This window comes from Procambarus clarkii, chromosome 6, assembly GCF_040958095.1.
Source record: "Procambarus clarkii isolate CNS0578487 chromosome 6, FALCON_Pclarkii_2.0, whole genome shotgun sequence".
Classification (NCBI taxonomy): Eukaryota; Metazoa; Arthropoda; class Malacostraca; order Decapoda; family Cambaridae; genus Procambarus; species Procambarus clarkii.
In genome coordinates, this window is record NC_091155.1 from 21,692,300 (window position 1) to 21,714,447 (window position 22,148).

The following is a 22,148-nucleotide window of genomic DNA, read 5'->3' on the forward strand; positions in this document are numbered from 1 at the left end:
GGTACCCACTTATAACTATGTGAGCATCAGATGTAAGGAAATCTGTTTAAACATCTTTCAAATCCGGAAATGCTAAAAAGAAGGAGGCGACACAGAGGTCACGACCTCTCCGTAGGGTGCAGTCGCACCTCCACAGATCTCCAGTATCAGCTAATGATACTGGTAATGGCTCCAAAGGGCCACCACTTACGGGCTATTCATGCCCGTGCCACCTTTTGGGTGGCTTAATCTTCATCAATCAATCGAAAAGTAGAAGGCGAGAGGAAGACGTTGGATGGTGGGAGCCCAGCAGAGGTCAGGTAACTGGTGGCAGCCACAGTCTCAGTATAGTCGGTGACGGGAGCCAGAGGCGGGACGCAGCGCTGGGAGCACACAGGTGGGTCACCGTACCTCATGGTTACCTGTTGCTTAACATCTATTAAGATCTATCAACGTGTACAAGGGGGGGGGGGGTATTAAGCCAACCGCAAAAGCAAGTGTACCTTAGTTCTAAAGATAGTTCAGGGTCTTGGGAGTTCAGTTGGGTTCATTCTCGCCTCACAATCAGGAATCCCAGGCGGGACAGAAATGGTTCAGGCATGTTTCCTTTCACCTAATGCCTCTGTTCACCTTGCAGTGAATAGGTACCCTTGAGGTAGTCGACTGTTGCTGGGTTGCATACTGGTTAGGGTCAGTAGTTTGACCTTGGGGAAGGTGGGGGCTTTAATAGAAACCTAAAGTATTTTCACAGGCTGCCTGTCCCCGAACAAAACGAATTATTATTATTAATTAAAGTAACTACCTCAACGCCAAGAAGTGGGGCAGGATCGGCAGACTGGTATCAACCAGGTACTAGGGAAGCAGAGCTTGCAGGAGCAGACGGTGTTGCTGGAGACCAACGTGAGAGGTGCTCCTCCAGTGCTGGCCCAAGGCTCACTGACTGTTAAGGTTTGGTGCTGTGTTTAAGGCTTGTCAGCCTTCAGTCTAGAGGGTTAAGGCCACCACAACAACTTTTCCATTTTTTTCCATATTATCGTTATCGTTGTTTAATGGGGTGACTATAACTTACGTATATACAAAGCTCATAAAGAGGATATTAATTGGATGATAAATTTGCCAAAATAAACTTAGAACACTGCAACAATGAACTAAAATTGTGTACATTTAGATTCTGAAAATGCCAGAATAAATACTACCTTAGAAATAGGATTTATAATTCATAAAACACCAGATAATATGATAGACATGGGGTCGCTAGATTGTTTTAAGTATTGGTTAGAGAAATGGAAGTACTGTATGTGTGGCTGGATAAGAACTCTCTTGCAGAGACCAATAGACCTTATATAGCTCCTATATACAGTACCTGTACTCCTCTATTAATGACAACATTTGCTTGTTCAGTGTTTTTATTTAATAGCTCTTGTTAATTTGACTTAAATGGTTTGTATTTAGATTCTTAATTCATGAATGTACCCAATACTGTGCACACCTATTATATATTAGAGTTGCAACTTTTTTCCATGTTTCAAAGCGTTATATTGACAAGAGTACTGGGAAGACAGGACACCACGAGCCCTCATTATTACAGGCTCTCATCCTGTATGTTAGAAGAAACTATTTGCTGTACAATACCGATTCATACATATATTTGTAACACAGGTTCAGTATTACTAAATGTTACATATGTGTGTGCAAGGTTTAATATAAATGTAAATTACAGGTACAGTTAACATTACATCCTTGACTGCTCTCAATAATTTATTTCATCTGAAAAAAATTGTGAATAATGTATCAAATTGTGTCTGTAAAATGCTTCATTAACTATTGTTTCATTCCCACTCGCTAACAACATCACTATTTACATATTAATGTTATGTGATCATCTGCACCAAATATAAAACTCTTCTGTGCTTATTCTTAAGGTTATTTATATCCTCGTGCAGCCTGTCCATAAAACAATGGCTAAATGCTTGTTAATCTAGCAATCAAACTCCCTATTAATTAATTAAATTTGGTCCCGAAGAGTGAGTACCCCCGTTTATGAGTAGAAAAGTATGTTACATATGATGACTGGTTATGTTCCACCATTTTGGTGCTTGGTGTCTTTCTGTACTGAATAGCACCCTTTTACACATTTCACCCCATGTACTGCAGATACTATACAAATAAATTGTCAACATAATCAAAACACAAACTAATCTAACCTGTTCTAGGCCAAACAATACAAGAAAATTATAATACTGTATAAATTAATACTATATTAATTAATACTGGTATTCTCAAATATAATTTTTGTTCACACCGTGTGTTAAAATTGATGAATGTGTTTTTAAGGTAAGCTGCAGCTTAAGTGAGAATTGTCTGAGGATGGGTTCACCTGGTGATGTCTTACATCTAACTTCCTTCAGAATGTGAGCTACAGTAGTTAGTTTAGTTCGTTTATTATGCACCCCATGCTCATCTTGTGAGCAGTAGTGGGAAGGGTTACAGAGGCACATAATGGGCTCAGAGACTGAACCCCACAATTCATTTAGCTAAGCAAGTTACACTCTTGATGAGCTAGTTACAAAATTCAATACACATCGTCACATAATCAATGGGTTCGAGATCGACTACACGTACGAGTTTCTAATTTAAGCAACTGACATATGTGGAGAGCTAGTGTCACAATTGATATGTTAATCCTGCACATCATATTAAAAATAAAAACTGGACACCATTTGTTACTTCCATAGGAAACCCTTGAAAATTACTATACTTGTAAATATATAAATTACAGTACATTACAAAAATTATTTAAGAAATTATATTAATACAATTTTGTAACCATGAAAGCTGTATATCCATTAAACCATTGTTGTATTAATTTCTAGAACTGATATAAACTTTGTGAATAAACTAGATAGTTACTTTCTAGATGACCAGAGCAAGCATGAGTGGCTTGGGAAGATGAGCGAGGTTGACGAGATGGTATTGTGGACACTACCCGGAAGGCGACAGTGGCCAAACAAGAGCTAATGGTCCTGATGGAGGTAGAGCCAATCTCATACTGGATGTCCCCGGGGCAGAGGCTTATTCCCATGGAAGAGGACCTGACATCTATTCTTAGGCAAGGATTTATCCCCCCAGGGGAGAGATTCATAGTGTACTGGTGTCTGCTGGTGCTCTCTGCTCAGCTCCATGCTATCTTTGTTCTGGTCCACAACCTGGCATTACCAGGAAATATGTAATACCTTGTTCTGCTCCTTATTTCATTGTCAGCAGCATTAGAGCACTAATATCTGTCTTCTTTAGTTGCTCAGCTTTTAACAGTCCATTTTGTGAACTAGAGAAAAGTTACATCCAAATTTTGCACAAGAGGTTAGAAGGTATGGGACAAAGTATCCATATTAGTGCTTAGACTATGAACAATTTATATTCCTTTTTTACATTGTATATATCCAATTTTGAGATGAAATAATAAATTCAGGCAACCTATAGATTTTCTTAATACTGTATACAGTACCATAGTACACAAAAATTACCAGGTATATATGGAAACCCCCAGTGCTGCAACACTGGTGATTGCTTATGTTTATATATGTATTTAATAATAATAATAATTCATTGTGTCAGGCAGCCAGTGTATTTATACATACTAGACTTATTATAAGAATCCCAGTAATACAGTCAGGCTTGTTTTCAACTGTCAATCGAGAATTCTGGTTTCAAATCCTGGGCGAGACAAATGGTTGGGCGCCTTTCCTATCACCTAATGTGCCTGTTCACCTAACAGAAAGTAGGTACTCAGGAGTTGATCAACTTCTTGTGGGGTTGCATCCAGGGCGGGGTCAGTAATTTGACCTGGAGGGGTGGGGGGGTTTTCTGTGTAAGCCTAACGTGTATGAATACACTCTGGCTGCCTGTCCCTCCGACACAACAAATTAATTATTATATTGAGGTCGCCCCCAGGGTTGAATTACTGAACATCCTCCCAGGATGCAACCCCACAAGAAGCTGACTAACTCCCGGGTACATTTTTACTGGTAAGTAAACAATGGCATTGGGCAAGAGGAAACACACCCAACCATTTCTGTTCCGCCTGGGATTCGACCCCAGAATTCTCAGTTGAGTCAAGAGAAGGAAGTACAGTCAGGTTCATTCTTATCAGTATACAGTACAAGTTTCATTAAAGACTAGGCTGTATGTTAAATTAATGATTACTAATATTTCCCATTTTATTTGCAAGCAAAATACAAAATTGTTTATCATAATTAGACTGTGCAATATTACAAAGTAAAATATGATTGAGGTTTTCAAGTGGGTTAGGAGTGTAGATAAAGAGACTATAAACAGCATTCTGAAACGGCTGGAACAGGTCTCTGTACCCACTACAGTGGACATGAGCTGAAGAAATTTAATTTTATGAGTGATAAGGGGGAATACTGATTTGGGAATATGTTCACCAATGAACGGAATGGGCTACCAGGTAGTATTATGGAGATGGCAACAGATTTCAAGAATAGATGGGACAGGACAAACTTAAGTTTGAGCCGACAGGTCTGCTGCTGTATGCCGTAATTCTTATGTTCCTATCTACCCATGTAAGATGGCTCACGGGAGGCCTGACACAGGAGTCGATACCTGTGGTCATGTAATGCAGCACTTACTCTCCATGCCTACCTCACTTCTGTCTCCATAATAGTCCATGTTGATTGTTCTCGCATCCCAGTGGCCTCCAGCTACATTCCTTCCTTCTCAAGACCTTCTTCTTGCTTTTGTTGTACACATTTTTTCCTCTTGGTACTGCACTCTGCAGAACCCCCAACTGCAAGCTGTGAATGTTTTTACACTTGGTGTTTTTCCTTTATTTACCCAAATGAGCCTCGGAGACATTAGAAAGAATTTTTTCAGTGTCAGTTAAATTAAATGCATTAAGCAGTCATGTGGTGGAGGCAGACTCCATACATAGTTTCAAATGTAGATTTAATACAGCCCAATAAGCTCAAGAATCTGTACACCAGTTGATAGGCGGTACCAAAGAGCTAAAGCTCAACCCCCATAGCACAACTAGGCAAGTACATAAGTCAATATGCAAAAGTATTTTCCAGATATCATAGGGGCGCCAAATGTTTTATAACAAAACATTAATTCCGAGAAACTAAATACTGTATATGCCTTCTGAAGATACCTGATTAAGAGCGAGTCTCTGACATATGTAAGAGAACAACTTTCTAAAGCACTGTTTTCTTTATTCACTTTTAAAGTACTGTATTGTCAAAGACAATCTCTGGGTAATTAGTGTTGGTAACTATAATAAAAGGTTAACAAATAAAAAGAAGATTTCACTATCTTTATTTAAAAAACAATTTGATTCAATATAAACAGCAAACTAATACAAAAAAAATTTAACCTGGCACGCACTCTCTTTTTAAGCAGGGGGGGATAACCATTAAGTGTGGAATTCCGCAATCTAATTGAAATAAAACACTCATGGAATGGAAATTGCGATATTGGTTACTATAGTTGCTTGTGGTTCACATGAGGAAGAGGGATACTTTATACTTATATCAATCATTAACCTGGTATGTCAATAGTCCAACCGTATTTGTAGTGACATCAACATGTTCTGTGAGCTAGAGGAGGATCTGGAGAATTCAAATGCTGTTCAAGAAAAATAACAGGAATTCAATTTGATGGCATCAAAATGACTGGCACTATCCTACCAAACATCTCTTGAACAGCATACATCATTTGCACATAAATAGCTAATAACAGTGTGACAGACAAAATTATTCATCAAACATATAACATTGGTGGCTTATGCACAGACAAAACATATAATACATTAAATTCTTACTCCGTAACTTTAGTTTTAACTCTGCAGTACTTATCTCAGACTTCAAGCCCAGTTCCCACTGTTGGAGACGACAGGCCGAATTTTCTACATCGTGGCAGTGACTGCTGGTTATTCGGGCCAGATCTGAGTCTGCGCCTCGCTGTTAATTTTTTTAAGTAATTTTTGGGTAAGAATTTTTTATACAAACCTTAGATAAATCTCCAGGTACTCGGTTCCCGTTCTAAACCTATCACAATGGATATGACCAAGGAAGAAAGTGGACAGTTAAGAAGTGACTGACAAGTATGCATGATTCACACTTTACAATAAAGCTCTGGTTAAAGCAAAATATATGAAAAAAAGTAATGAGTTTTTAAGTATTTAACCTTTCATCTACATAATTTTTGGAAACTACATTAAAAATGTGCACTAAAAATCACTCAATTTTGGATCATTTTTAAATAAATAATCTCAAGTAAAATATAATTCACAAAACATGTCCACATTGGCAGAAGATACACAGAGGAAAGTGGAATCAATGCAGTTTACAGGTCAGTGTGGCACTACCTCATAAATGAAGAAAGGAAAAAAAAAAAAAAATACTATTCAGTATTGTCTGTGAAGAGAAGCAACACATCACGGGAAGCACACCAATACTTTTATCATCCCTCGTGTAGTTAAAACCCCTTGTGAGCCATATCGTTACTTTACGTGTACTGCACGCATCTACGTAGCCAAATTTTCAATCCGATTAGTGTTGCCAGCTTAGGAAAATATATACTGTCCTGTACTTCATGTTCCTACATACCTTATATTCAAAGTATTTAAAATTGTAGAACATTCGGAAAATAGAATAGTTATTGCTATAAAAATAAATAAATAAATACTATAGGCCTACTGTTGTCATAAACTCACAACATTTGAAGGGGGAAAAAATGGCCACTATGGCATATTGCATCATTAACCAACACTTGCAAGGGGATAACCAGAATCTAATTTTAAGGTAACGCATACTCTAAATTTCAGAATTCTTAGTTAACAAAAGTATTTTTGTACTGACAATACCCTTCTCTTTCCCAAATACGAGCTATCATACTTTCTCTCCCTGGTCATTAAGAATAAAAATGCTGTCCAGTATAGTCATCACCTGCATTATAATTTTTATTTGATTCAAAAGTAATTATTGAACCAGGTACACAAGCTTCATTGGTAATTCATCAGAAGACAGTATTACATGCAATAGAAAAAACTCAACCATTACAATGTTAGACAAGACTGATGAAAAACTGGACAACATCTCCCATTTTGAAATGAAACGAACAATGTTATTCTTATGCGAGATTCACTGGGGTTCATTTTCCGACAACTTTGGGGAGGGGAGGGAAACGAGCCTCACCGATTCTCCTTTAAGAACACTGCTCGTTACATTACGTATCATGAAATGTACATCTCATGGCTTAAGCCAACACAGTTCAGTAGGTAGTCCCAAAGTATACTAAACTTCATGAACTTGCAAAGTACAATTGTACCCATGGTAACTGTATTCAACCCTGCAAGAATGAGTAGTAGTCAACTTTCTTCCAACCTATACATTGTTCCTTAAACTGGAAAAAAACATTTAAGACATTGTTCCTCTGAGTTTAATATTATCTGTAGGTATTATCTGCATGACTGATTGATTGTGTTGAATTGAAGTTATTGGATGTCTCCACACTTACCTTTCAAACCATCAGTCAATGAGAAGTTCTCTCTCTACTGAAACCATAAAAACTATTTACAACATAAATGTACCTTGAAGCCCTAATCAACTTGCTCATATTCAATCATACACTGATAATCATACTTATTTGCTCTTGCAGCACAAAACTCGCCAGAAGGTTAGGCCAAACATGGTAGTTAACAGATAAACCCTCAGGTCACAAAGGTTGGAAGTCCAAAACTTCCACTATGCAACAAAAAAATAGGCATAAGGCTGCATTTTGTTTCAAATGTAATTTAAAAATTGTCCCGTATGTAACATCAAAGAAAATGATTGACATGCCCGAAAAGCAACTGGCAACAAGCGTTCAGTAAAAAGATGAGCAATTAAGTCACTCCTAAGTCCATATTTATTAAGTAGAATTTCAGAATATGGTTTATTCTGGCAGTTTTGCTATTAATTTATTCACAAAATCAAGTTGATGGGCCAATCCCCTTAATTTCTGCAGTTTCATGACTGATTCTCAAAATATTCTTCGGTGTAAAATAAATACGGGCAGACAAGAGCCCTGAAAAAATCCGCAAATATTTAACCGTTTCCTCAATCAAGATCACTGCTAAAAATTAAGAGCAAGGTATAAGCTAACTAGATAATACCTTTTCTTAATAAAATACTAGTGAAATAAAACTAAACGTAGATTATCAGAGATTCAGTGTCCTGTATGAATCACCGAATTATTAAAAAAAAAAAAAAATCCAATAAATTCTTCAGTTTGACCCATCATCAATAAGTACTGTATATCAACAATATAATACTGTCAACTAATCAAGGTCAATATATTACTTTACTTTGATGAATACCTATACAAAATTACAATGTGTTGAGTGACAAAGTCAAAGAGAGAAAGGGGATGAAACAAAAATTTGTGATAGGTAAAATCAAAGAAAAAAGTACGAGAAACTCAGGTTGTGATAAATGAACTGATCATGGGAATGACGCAGCCTTGCAACATGGCAGGTGAGGAGAGGAACTGTCACACCCAGAGTGTGTGTGTGTGGGAGATGATGATGGTCACCACCTCTCCTAACCTTCTACCACACGGCTACGTACATGAAGCAAAGAAACGCATGTTAGTTTTGACATGATATGACTAGAAACATATTGCCGTGTTCAAGAACATATAATTCAGCTGTTCTATATGGTTCTTACTGATGTTAACAAAACTAGTCTGTTAGACACTTAATTGGAAACTTTTTTTTATACTCTACATAATATATATATAAAAAAAGCATTAGTTAAAATCCAAAGCTGGCTTAGAGATGAAGAATATATCAATATATAATATGTAAACAATGATGACAAAACATCCCTGCAAAATGTATTAAGGAAGACTTTATAATAATAAACAAATGACAAGAGCTGCACTAAGCAATGCATTTGTACTCTGACAATAAAAGACTGAATGTGTCTTTCTCCCATGAATTATCTGCTTCAATTTCTTTAGTTTATAAAGTAGTTAAGAAAAATCCACAATCACTACAATATATAACATTACTTCACTCAGCATGTAACTATGCTGGCTCACAACCTATTTTAGAAAATGTAATTTAAATAAAAAAAAAAAAAAAATAAAAAATAATTGACAATTTATACTGAGCTAGTAAGCCAATAAAAATGAAGACATCTTGCTAAATAAAAATAAGATTTGTCAACCTAAAGCAAAAATGCAGAAAACAGGTAGAAACACTAATTAAATAAAGTCCCAGAATGCACTCGATCACGCTCTTATTCTACTGAAAATGTATTCTTAATTTTCAATGAAGGTAATTTCCCTCAAACTGGTAGAACCACAGCCTATAGGCCTGGTGGATTTTAACTACATTTACAGTTATATCTTCTCTACAAAAATATATAATGATCACAGTTCATAATCGGTCTGTGCTTTACACGCCATATAGATGAATATATAAATTATGAAGTTCCTTTAATGAAAGGACCTACCACCATTGAAAGTACTGCGCTGCAAGGTCAAGTACGATATTTATAGGGGCATAAAATTTCAAGTAGGATATCTGGCATGGAATGTGTCAATTTAAAAGAAATTATTTATACTGTACTTCATCACACACACTAGTTATATAAATATTCTTAAAAATGGAACATGGTTCAGAGAAGCAACAACTCACAAGAGGGTTCAAGAAAACATCTGGAAATGCCTTGAAAGGTGAAACGTGATCTCTCAACATCATATACTGTATAACAAAAATGAATCGAACTTGTCAGGAATTACATAAATGTGTCGGAAAAGTATTATGTATTGCTATTAAGGGATTTTACTAATGTTGAAAAGCCATGAAGTCTTATAACCTTTTGTTATATTAAATTTTAACCATTTCATATGCCACACTAAATATTGCAAAAGGGCTGATCTTTAATGCGAGTACTGTAATTGATGCTAAGGATTGATGCTAAGGATTGATGTAATTGATGCTAAGGACTCAAACTATAAGACCCTAATGATTTTTTTTTTAATAGCAACTAGAGGCAAGATTTGCTGGATGGGTTACACCAAATATTGACAAATATCTTGAGAAGCCGTTCTTTTTTTGTATTAGTAATATGACCAAGTCTTAAAATTTAGCTTTGAATTTCAAACACTGCCTTGTATCCAAATCTAGAGTAGAGAATCAGAAAATAATCTTAAATTAAAATACTACAGTCATATGGTCTTTGAATGCTTTTAGCCAATTTGAACAAGAGTACTGTACTTCATTTACTGAAAGAAACCATAGTTCATGTTTGCAAAGTTTGATCCGTTCATTCACAGTGCATAATACCATGCGCATGCAGAACCAAGTTGGGCACAAATGAATTTTTATTAAACATTAAATTTGTTGCCACACAAGAGCTGACAGCTCGACAACATTCTTCAAAACATTGTTTACCGTGCTACACACATATGGTATTTGTCTCCAATTCCAACTAATTGAGATGGCTGAAAAGACTGGATAATGGCCCAGTTAAATAAAATAATATTTATATACATATTAAAATTGTGTTTGCTAAGAAAAGGTGAAAAGGAGGAGAAACACAAGAAATTAATTACTTCAAATAAGAGTTTGAAAGTGACAAATTACAAAGTGAATCTAATAAAAGTTAAGTCAATGGGGAAATAATAACTGTTCTTCTCTACAATTGAAATTAGTAACAAAAATTACTTAGGTTACAGAGAAATGAAACTCCAAATGAATAAAAACTAAATTCAGACCAAAGCACATTTCACGTATAAAATACAGACAGGATGAAATACTTCAAAATCTGAGCCACAATTATATAGATGAACATACAGATGAAAATTATGTGATGACAACCGAAGATGATTAAATAACCCTGAAGAGATTTAAAACAATACCTATGAAAATAACAGAAAAGTAGGCCTGATAGATTCAACACGTCTCGACTTTAAATTGACACAATACCTAGGTTTTTTTCATATGTAGCACATGCTCTACGGCCCAACAGAGAATTATATTAAAGTATATATTTACTTTAATTCCTGTATTTATATCTGGGATGCATTTCTGGAAATCAGAACTTAAAAGTAAAAATACGTAAATAAAAACTTTCCCACTAGAATCAATTGTATAATGTGAGGATATACGTATTCCTTAAAAATTTAAATTATGTCCAGAATCATCAAAATATGGAAGTACAGTATGTAGTATTAATACATTACAATACAGTTCATACTTGCAACATAGAGCAGCAGTGTGATGGGGCTTAGTGTGGTGTGATGGTACCTGAATAGTTACCGAAACAAGAAAGCAGAACTGGACATGTTATTGTCACTAGTGGTTCCAGGAATCAATGTCCCCATGGCCCAGTCTCTGACCAGGCCTCTTAGTTAGTGGTCTGGTCAGCCAGGATGTTAGATGCTGATGCTTGCAGTCTTTAATGCATGAATCACAGCCCAGTTGATCTGACTTTACATCTCAAGGCGACAAGGACACCATTTTCTTGGCTGTTCCCTTGGATCCTTCAAGGAAATGTTACATAGTTAGTTTTCCGAGCTCTTTCGTAGTGCTTTCTGCCTTCCTAATTGACAAATTTATCCAAAGACATCTGGAATGCCTTCTTGTGGTAGAGCTTCCAAAGTTGATCAAAAGCCTTCCTGTTGCCTTTTAAACTACCTGCTATGTTCCCACATTTATATTATATCACTTTTTTCCTCATCAACATCTTTTTGTTGTTTTTCTATGTGAAGTAAGCAAGTCTGATACGGGCTCTGCATGGCTCAATCAATTCAGCAACGTCAGCTTCATCAAATCCAGCAATTTTATAATAGACATTTTAATTTTAAAATTTTGCACATTTATGCTTACAAAATAATGAAGGTAAATAGAATTTAAGGGCTATAAATTTAAAAGTGATTGTAAAGAGGGTCACTTAACATAAATGACAAATTGGAGGGCTTTAAATAAGAGCGATGACAGTATCTAAATTCATTGATGACAAATAAAAATTTCAGATCAGCAAGACACTCAAGGCTCAAAGGTGCACCTAAACAGTACAAGAGCAAATTTCCTTACAATCTACCTTTCATGCATGAATATAAATACTGTACAATATTCATAGATAATGATATCTTTCTGGGTTATTTTCTTCACATATGAATAGCAAGAAATCAGCACTTAAAAACCATTTTAGAATTTAAACATGGTACATAAGCAGCAAAGTATAGTACAATATATACTCTGCTAATTAATTCTATAAACTATCCCATACCAGAAACCTACTGAATATCATTAGTATTTCATACAAAGTCCGGTTCTACAGTTTCAAATATCAAAAGGAAATATTTACGTAAGGCTACACTGTTGTTGTAAAGGAGGCTGACGATTCACACGCTACTTATTCTCGGCACAGCCTGCATCAGTCATATAAAAACAATTTTGTTGACAGTCTTCTTGTATACAAAAAAATGCACTTAAATATCACAGTATCATTATCAAGAGTGAATTCTTATTCTATAGTCTTGCGGACAGATATGATCCAACACTTTTCACCCCAAAGGTTCATACGATGCTTGTATTGTTGACCATAAATGTAAAAAATATGGTGAACGAAATTCACTTTTCATGAGAACAAATCTAAATTTTTTATCATTTTGAAAATGGAATTAATAGATTGTTTTTGTAATAAAGATTTTCTTATAAAATTTTAGTGATCTTCTATCCCCTCTCTGCAGTTATCTGAAAAAATATAAATAAAAGTCAGTACCATAAAAAATAATGTTAATTGACTATAGTATAATTGCCACCTTATACTATTTAATAATTCATAATCATTTGGAAAAGGTGTCAAATATATCAATTGTCTTCAACTCTTAGCAGATGGTGTAATATTTTTAAAACATAACATCCCTAAGGCTGTGTTTTTAAATCTATTAACAAAATTTAAATGTCAAACACTCAGAATGACATTTACAAAAACACCAATCTTCAAAATTCTTTATTCCAAGCCATTTCTTATTACAGTGGAACCTCCAAAGGCCTGACCTGTAAATAATAAATACAGTACTGTATACCTAAATGACAAACCAATTTTGCTCCCAGATCACCCAATAAAAATCTGAATTTAGATCAGAATTTTCAGTCATTTATGATGCAATCTGATTGTCATTGTACAATAATTAAAACGCTTCCCGAAAACGAATGCCCGAAACGCTACGCGTACTAGTGGCTGTACAAGAATGTGACAACTCTTGTATATATAAATAAAAAAAAAAAAAAAAAAAAATCCTTTTTACCTTATTTTCATAAATTCTTGCGCTTTCATTAGTAAATATAATTAACAAAAATAATCTTCTTTGTATTTTACTAATATACTGTACTATAGTAGAAATGATACAATGCAATTAATTGGTGACTTATTTTCTGAAGGTGGCCCAATATTATCATACTTGACAATGTGATTCTTTAACTATGCATTTACTCAAGAATCTGTATGCATTTTTCCTATTTATATGAATTTATATTTATATTTATCTACCCTGGCAAGTAGAAAAATTACTGACAGTAGTGTGGTTAGACCATGCTGCAGGAAGAGGCATCATAATATGGACAAAAAAAAAAAAATAGCAAGCAAGCGTTGAATGTAATGAAACGCCAGTTTCTGGGTGAGCCCCAGAGGCTCCTAGAAGCAATCCTACTGATATAGTGCTATATTAGTCGAGGGTCATTAGTCGCAGAGTTCTTGTTGCCTACCGGAAACCAGACTGGCTGCAGCATGGGCCATGCTGCCTGGTGGTGGTGATCAATAGCAACAAGTCTCTTAGCTAGTTTTAATGAATCCTTTGTCCTTTGTAAATCATTTGTGGAGTTGTTTGGCACTTTGAGGCTTCATTTTCTGTGAACTCTTGAAATGTTTGTAAATCTTTGACAACTTTCTGGATGCTTTCCTGGTAAGGTGGCGAATTTTCACTTGCTCCGTGCCTCTATGAGAAAGACAGGTTCTGGCTGTGGTCCCCGAACGGTCAAACAGAACTTCTGAAGCTAATCTGTTTTTTTAGCATGTAGTAATCTTGGACAGCTTCAGGAATTGATTGGGGCTCTACCAGAAAGAGGCGTATCATTACATTCAGCACTGGGTTTAGTCTCTCGCAAACATATCCTTGTATTCCACATTCTTTTTTGTTCAATCCCCCCCAAAACATATGCCTGTGTTTCACATTCATTTGTGAGCAGGAAATCACTTAAATAATGACCACACAAGCAAGCAGATTTCTCTGACATGCATTTATCAGTTTCCTTTAAAGATCTTCAGTCCTCGAAGGGATCCAAAATGTTTGGGAAAAATTGTATGGGAATGAGGTCAGTCCTAACCTCCAAAAAGGGAAGCTCCCGGAAGAAAGGATCAAATACAGACCGAGATATGATAAGCACAGCAAGATAAACGTTGAAACAAAAGTGAAACAAGAGAATAACTCACTTTGGTAGTCATGAACTATACACGTTACACTCACCTGGAGGTACGGTCTAGGAAATATGCATACATCTCCACCCTTAATTAGTTATTACAGTGTTCAGAATGTTCCTCCCAAGCTGCCACCTGTAATAAATATATTGTGTCAATATGAAGTTAAGTAAGTAAGCAAACCATTATGATAATACTTTTCTGAATATGTACATATGTACTGTATGTATACCTTTATATGTATGTGTGTTAGATTTTGTGTGTTGCTTTCAGAATTGGTTATGCAAAATATTTAAAAGTTATTGACACTAAGAAGCTACAGTACTTTACTTGTCCACATCTTTCACTACTCTACTACAAAATATACTTCCACTCAGGCAATCAAGTGCAGAAAGAATCATGTTCTAAATTATATCTTGAAATCAATGAATAAATAAAAGAATTGCATCGATTCATAAAGGATGGCTTTTGAAACCGGAAAATTGGAACTTCCCTGGGAATAGAAACAGATTGGTAAATTAAACAATTCCTAGATTAATTATGAGAGAGTGTAAAGAACCAGAAAGATGAAGTGGAAATTGGATAATTACCTGACATTCCCTGGAGCAGTACCACTGGTTTCCACAGCCTGCACACACAAACTGTGCTCGTTGCTTGTGGCATCCCTGACACTTGGGGTTTCCGCTTCCCTCTTCTTGCTGGTGGCTCGATTTTTTATTTCGGCCTTCCGCCTATGCAGTAACAATGACATTTATTACATTTGTAGCCTTTTCAGAAGTTAACTAACAAGTAACCCAGTAGAACACACATAATTTACACAATACTAGGCACAAAGGGTTACTGCTTTACGAGTGCTATCTTAACACTTCCTTGTAAAGGCAATAAGCAGATTTTTATCAAATTTCCTAAATTTAAAGGATTTGCTACTTCTGAATAAAAGCTTGATAGGCATACATCAAACATTTGTATACAGCTACTGTAATATTTTGTGCACAGGTATTATACTGCTATATCTGATGAGGTCAGAGGCAAAAGTAACTACATTGAAATGTCAAGAATTAAATGTAATAAAGCACCCTTTTTTTCTGATGGGCAATCCTGTGGCTGACTCTGTCCTGGGAAGACAATGTCACTGTTTAAGGAAGCAACAGTGCAGCAGCTTTACAGTACAGTACTGAACTAAAAAAAAATGAAAACCTCAACAATAATCATACGAGTAATGGTATTCAGCACCATTTGCATGTACATAGGTACATAGAGCCTTCAATCCTGCTCCCATTTGGTGACTTACCTGGGAGTGTGCAGCAGCTTTATCTTTGACCGTTGTGGTAGATCCGCCAGAGAGAAGTGCAGAGAGTGTGAGGTATTGGGAGTTGGATGCACTCTCTCCAACAGCTTTGACTAAATTACTACTAGTTACACTGGCCCTGGACTCCAATAGTAGCTGTAGGAGGTAAGAAAAAGACCAGTATAATTTCAAGCAAACAAATTTAATGTTGACCAAACCACCCACTAGAAAGTGAAGGGATGACATTTCGGTCCGTCCTGGACCATTCTCAAGTCGATTGTGACTTGAGAAATGGTCCAGGACGGACCGAAACGTCGTCGTCCCTTCACTTTCTAGTGTGTGGTTTGGTCAACATATTTCTCCCATGTTATTGTGACTCCTCATCTGCAACAAATTTATGTTTTGCAGCATATCAATACTGTATTTAAAATGCAAATATGCACATTGAAATCTCATTACATCAGCCTGAAGAAAAATGAGGAACAATATAATGAAAAACAACAATAAATAAAAATAGCACTCGTCCATCATATCATCCATATTATATAGCATCATCGCTGAACAAGCACCACCACACTCCAGCACTCGCCCACAGCAGCACTTCACTGCTTTATAAAGCCAGGTGTTTGGTGCTATTTGTAATAACTCAAATATATACAAAACTTGGATATTACTGTAGATGATAATATGTTATTGAAGGCACTAGAATCAAATGCCATGAAATAATGCTAAGATTCTTATGAAAAAATAGTACTGTATTTAGGAAAATTATATGAATTATCTCCTGTTCAATGAACATGCAGTCATGTAGAACACCATATTGTATTAGCACTATAGGGATCTTTTCATACTACCTGCTTGGTAGGGTTCTGGGAGTAGTTCTACTTCCTAAGACCGGCCCGAGGCCAGGCTTGAACTTTACTACAGGCTCATGAAAATGTTAGGAAATAATATAGACAAATTAAACGAACAAATCCACAAGGGCCGTGACGAGGATTCGAACCTACGTCCGAGATCATCCTAGACGCTGCCTTTATTGACTAAGCTATGACATGGTCAAAAAAGTTGAAACCGAAGTTCTACTGAACTTACTGGATCCTACAGCCTCTCCGAGACACAAACCAGGGTTTGTGTTAACATCTATATTAACAAATGTCTATATTATGTCAATATAGTTACAGGTATGTTAATTTATATTGTCTATATTTGTTAATATAGACAAATTAATCCAGATCAGAATGACCAACAGCAAATGAATCAAAGCTCAAGGACCAATAGTGTCCATTTCATTAAGGATTAGTTGGCCTGCTTCAATATCTATGCCCGGGTGCCACCACCCAGACGCACAATACATACCTTCAAATCCTAAAATTCAGACCCCTCCAATCCCCCCAACCCTCACATACTTCCTAATTATACCCAATGTTAATCAGCAGATGAGGACATAATTTTCATAAAAGTCTGACCTGTTTTACCACTTATTATATTTGCTTCGTATATGGAAAACTTGGCCAATATGCAGAGCTTTGCAATTTTATCGTTTACAAGACTTTGAATGTCCCTCACTGCTCTATGGCCTGTTCTCAGAGTTCAGTGCCAATAACGCAAAGTGCCTTAACTTGTAGAGCTTATACCACCTCAAATTGAGATCCCTCTTCATTTATGGTAGTTTACTGGTGCACCGTGTACAGTCAGCCATTCTTTACCAGCTGTGGTGCGGGCCGGGCACATGTCACAGCTCGTGTGCCCACTAGGTCATTAATCCAGTACAATAAGTACATCTCACTGGGGTCACTAGTCTCCTATCCACAGGGTGACAATTTCTATGATCTGTTTTAGGTTTTCATTTAGCTTTCTGCTTGTGTTCTTAGCCATGGCAGTTTGATAAGATAAGTCTGACTAATTGTACTTGAAGTTTAACATGATGTGGCATGGTATTTTATGAAGCAGTAAGATGTTACTGCTGTTACTGCCAGGATCAGTTACTGCCAAGATGAGGCAGTAAGGTCACGCTTACTGCCTCATCTTGGCTTTGTGTGGCCTCATTTTGTTTATACAGTTTAGTTTTGGTCACTGTACAATAGAATGAACATAAATTTACTTGAATGTATATTCAGAGAAGGATAAGTTAATCCCAGGAATTAGAAACCCCTCTTACAAAGAAGGATATGATTGACATATACAAATATATAAAAGGGTATAACAAATGGAATATTAATATAAAGGTGCTAAATATATCAGCACAAAATAAAACACGAAACAATGGATACAAATTGGTTAAGTTTACATTCAGAAAAGACCCGAGTAATTATAGATTCGGAAAGAGGGCTGTTTATTTACTGAACAAATTACTGGGTAAAATAATAAGACATGGGATTTACTGGACTGTTTCAAGCAAAAGTTAAAATGATCCTAGATCATTTTAATCATGCCTAGATCAATACAAGGCATGACAAGGGTCAGAGCTCAAATCCACTATCCAACCTTACAATGGTCAACTGTGTCAGTGGCTCACCAGATGGTTCAGAACCATTCCTGGCTCCTTTCAGTGAATTTCCAAGGTTTTAGGTTCAAGGTTTAATGACTGGCCAGGATTTTGGACTGGTCACTCCTAACACTTCTGCCCATAGAGTTGAACTTGGCTCTCAAAACCTCTTCCAAGTTTACCAGGATGGCTTTTTGGAAGATTTGTTTTATAGGGGATCAATGTCTTGGCCATGTTTGCTGACAGGGGCCAAGACACTGTCCAGTCATTTAAACAACCTTTTTGTCGGTTTTATCTGCTCGATATAAGCCTAACATGTATGAACATACCCTGGCTGCCTGTCCCCCGACAGAATGAATTATTATTATTATTATCTGTGGTGAAGACACCACATACTATAGCATTAACCAATGGTTAGTTACAATCCATAACCAAGTGTAATATCATGAATGTTAGAAATCTTAATGCAAAATTATACTGTACTACCAAACTGAGCAAACAAGATGATATATTTATTATGGTTTGATAAATGAAAATTGGTAGCATAATCAAAATGAGGAATGATCATGTTGGCATGCAACATTCAAAAAAACATGCACGCATGTATGCACCGGTGCCAAAAACATGCACGCATGTATGCACGGGTGCCAAAAACATGCACGCATGTATGCACGGGTGCCAAAAACATGCACGCATGTATGCACGGGTGCCAAAAACATGCACGCATGTATGCACGGGTGCCAAAAACATGCACGCATGTATGCACGGGTGCCAAAAACATGCACGCATGTATGCACGGGTGCCAAAAACATGCACTCATGTATGCACGGGTGCCAAAAACATGCACTCATGTATGCACGGGTGCCAAAAACAAAATTCGCTGACTACGCAGTTGGTAACTTTGGTAGCTTCCCGTTTCTTCCTTTCTCCATTAATAGTTTGGTATTTGAAAATATCCCTGTAGCATTGGGCAGGGATTGTCAACCTGACCTGGCTATTTGGTTATATTATTTGCGAAAGCCAGGCAAAGTTCAAAGTAAAATATTTTGTGTTTTAATGTAGAGTACAATACTCCAATAACTTTTGTCTTAAATTAATATATTTTACCTTTGCTAAAGCTGATGGTGCTTCTAAACTGGATTTGGTTGTGGGTGGAATAATAGTAGAAGGAAGAGAGGGAGTCTGATCCCTCATCACTGGGGTGGATTCTCGACTACCATCAGACCTCTTTGGACCTCCATCACTGCTACCCACAGGGAAAATTGATATCTAAGGGAAATAAAATAAATCTTATTGATGAATATCACATGATATCAAAATCAACATGCTAAAATGATAAAATTCAACAATCAGCTTAATAGACACATCAAACGTTAGATCTATTTACAACTCAAGTTGAATATCAACATCACAAACAGTGTAGATGTCTTTGCAAAACTATAATTGTTTGGTGGCCAGAAATTGTTCATGATCATCATGAGAAAAAAACTGGAATATGCAGCGATTGTATGGTGCCCATGTCTCGAGAAGCACAACAAACTGGAAAAGGTGCAAAGATGTGCAACTTAATGACTCCTGGAACTGAAAGACAAGAGCTATGAGGAGAGGTTAGGAGAATTAAATATACCAAAACTAGAAAAAAAAACAGGCGATATGATCGCTACGCACAAAATAGTAATGGGAATCAACAAAATTGATAGGGAAGAATTCCAGAGACCTGGAACTTCAAGAACAAAGAGGTCATAGAGTTAAACTAACTAAACACAGCTGCCGAAGAAATAAAAAAATTCACTTTCGCAAACAGAATGGTAGATGGTTGGAACAAGTTAAGGTAGAAGATGGTGGAGGCCAAAACCATCTGTAGTTTCAAGGCATTATACGACAAAGTATTGGGAAGATGGGACACCATGAGCATAGCTCTCATCCTGCAAGTACACTTTGGTAATTAAACTTAGGTAATTACTGTTACTTTCTGTTGGTTTTCCCTCAGTTTTGTGTCAACCCATGAGCCCTAAACTCCACTTCACTTGTACACAGCCAGATTCTGGTTCTGGCTTCCAGTGGAAAAAGCTGGGTCTCCGAGGCCCTGTAAATCTTCTCAAGGCATGGCTGGACCAGCACTTAAATCAAGGACCTATTGACTTCCCATAAATGGTTACAAGAAAGCAAATAATAGCCTGAACTTTTCTTTCATGCAATACACAATGTCATAAGGCAAATGTGTGATGGTGTATCCAAAATTAAGATTCTTATAGATACATAGTACATGCATATGCTTCTGAATTAAATCTTATTCTGTAGATACTGTATAAAACAAAATTAATTAAATTTGACTTATGACTGGCAAATTAATAATTTAGCTCCTGACTGAAGAGTCAGCCTACAACATAATGATTACAGAACAAATTGGCATATGTCTGGATTAATTCATATTCACTTAATGCTTTATAGTATCTAATGTCAGTTTTGTAATTGCTTACCCCAAATACAGTATTTGCAGTTCATCTGCTAATTACTTGATGTATAAATATAACAATAACTTTATGGGATATATATAAATACTGTATTTACCTGTGGAGAACCAGGCTGCTTCTCTATTTGAGTTAGTTCAGCGAAGCGTAGAAGTACATCTTTATATGATACAGATGGATCACTCATGGCCAGAAAACTTTTAGACGACGGCGTGGTTCGTGTATCCGCATCACTGCTGGAACTGGATACACTAGGCGGACGATCCTGGTCACGTGACGTCCGTTTATCACCATCGTAGCGGTGTCGCCATGCTCCTCTCGCAGCTCTTCTGTTGGTGGGAATTTTCAAACTAAGCTTAAAATTAGCGACACTGTTCATCAACTTTGCATACACTGGTTAAATAGGCCTTAATTTTGTAATGTTGTATGCAAATAATTTTGGTGGTGGTTAAGTGAACTAACACATAAAGAGCACATAATGAGGCATGACACGGGTGCACTTGAAATGCATTAAGTCAAGTGACTAATGATTGCCAAAGGCACAGTATTAGGAAATTGATATTAGATTTACATTCCCAATGTAAACGTGGAAAACATTTAATTTCTACACCAGGTAAGAATCATGACAGTTTAGATTTCAGCCGACTGAGAAAGATGACACCAGTCCCATCTGACAGCCCTATTTCACAATATGAACAATATTGTGAATACTGTATTCTTGATCAAATACAATACCCCCTTCATATATAACATAAATAGACACAGAAAAAATGGATATGGGTGGTGGGAGCATAGTGCTGCATGGGTATGGGTAGTGAGAAAGTAGGGATGGGTGCCTGCAGGGAACTGAGCTTTGGCTCTTTGGTCCTGCTTCTCACCTATCAATCAACTGATTTAGAAGTTCCTGAGCATATTGGATTGTCATATCTAAGTGTGAAAAGTAAGGAGTCAGCACCCAACACTTTGCTTCATTATGCCTTACATCTGTCCACTACTCTGAGCACATAATGATACAAAAATAATTTCTAATGTGTCTGTGGTTGATTTGAGTACTGTGTTCACTTGTCTGTGTACCACCCATTCCAAATACTGTATAGCTCGGTAATCTATCCTTGTCTGCCCAGTCATTTTCCTTGATAATTTTGTATGTGGTAATCATGTCTTCCCTAACCCTTCTATCTACCAGTGATAAGAGGTTCAATTCCATTACTCTTTCCCCATAACCTGTACCTCGCAGTTCTGAGACTAGTCTGGTGGCATATCCCTCGATTCTCTCCAACTTTGATTTGTGTTTGGGAGATAGAAACTCCACACCGTCACTGTGTATATACATATACAAGGTTCTGAATGAGTCCTTATTTTATGGTAGTTACGGTCCTTCCCAGCAGCCATTTTATTGTAGGAACAAGTAAGAATATGGTGTGGGAAAAGGT

At 36.6% G+C, this 22,148-nt stretch overlaps 1 protein-coding gene and 1 long non-coding RNA gene across 7 annotated transcripts in view; one reads left to right on the top strand and one right to left on the bottom strand.

Annotated features, from left to right (window-relative positions):
* The first annotated feature begins 91 nt into the window (after positions 1-91).
* LOC123754005 (uncharacterized) lies at positions 92-3,456 on the top strand. Its single transcript, XR_006772343.2, has 2 exons — positions 92-376; positions 2,897-3,456. It is a non-coding gene; the product is annotated as an uncharacterized lncRNA (long non-coding RNA).
* A 1,841-nt stretch (positions 3,457-5,297) lies between these two features.
* The window catches only part of LOC123754004 (uncharacterized), a 152,615-nt gene continuing 135,764 nt past the window's right edge, over positions 5,298-22,148 (bottom strand). For 4 of the 6 annotated variants that reach the window (XM_045736092.2, XM_045736090.2, XM_045736088.2 and 1 more), the window contains 6 exons: positions 20,816-21,065; positions 19,352-19,513; positions 15,763-15,915; positions 15,062-15,202; positions 14,521-14,606; positions 5,298-12,748 (listed from right to left, as the gene is read on the bottom strand). In XM_045736092.2, coding sequence (XP_045592048.1) covers positions 14,565-14,606; positions 15,062-15,202; positions 15,763-15,915; positions 19,352-19,513; positions 20,816-21,065 — 748 coding nt within the window. In that variant the 3' untranslated portion in view covers positions 5,298-12,748; positions 14,521-14,564. The remainder of the gene's footprint in view (positions 12,749-14,520; positions 14,607-15,061; positions 15,203-15,762; positions 15,916-19,351; positions 19,514-20,815; positions 21,066-22,148) is intronic. The other 2 variants (XM_045736091.2, XM_045736089.2) reach the window with 1 other exon arrangement.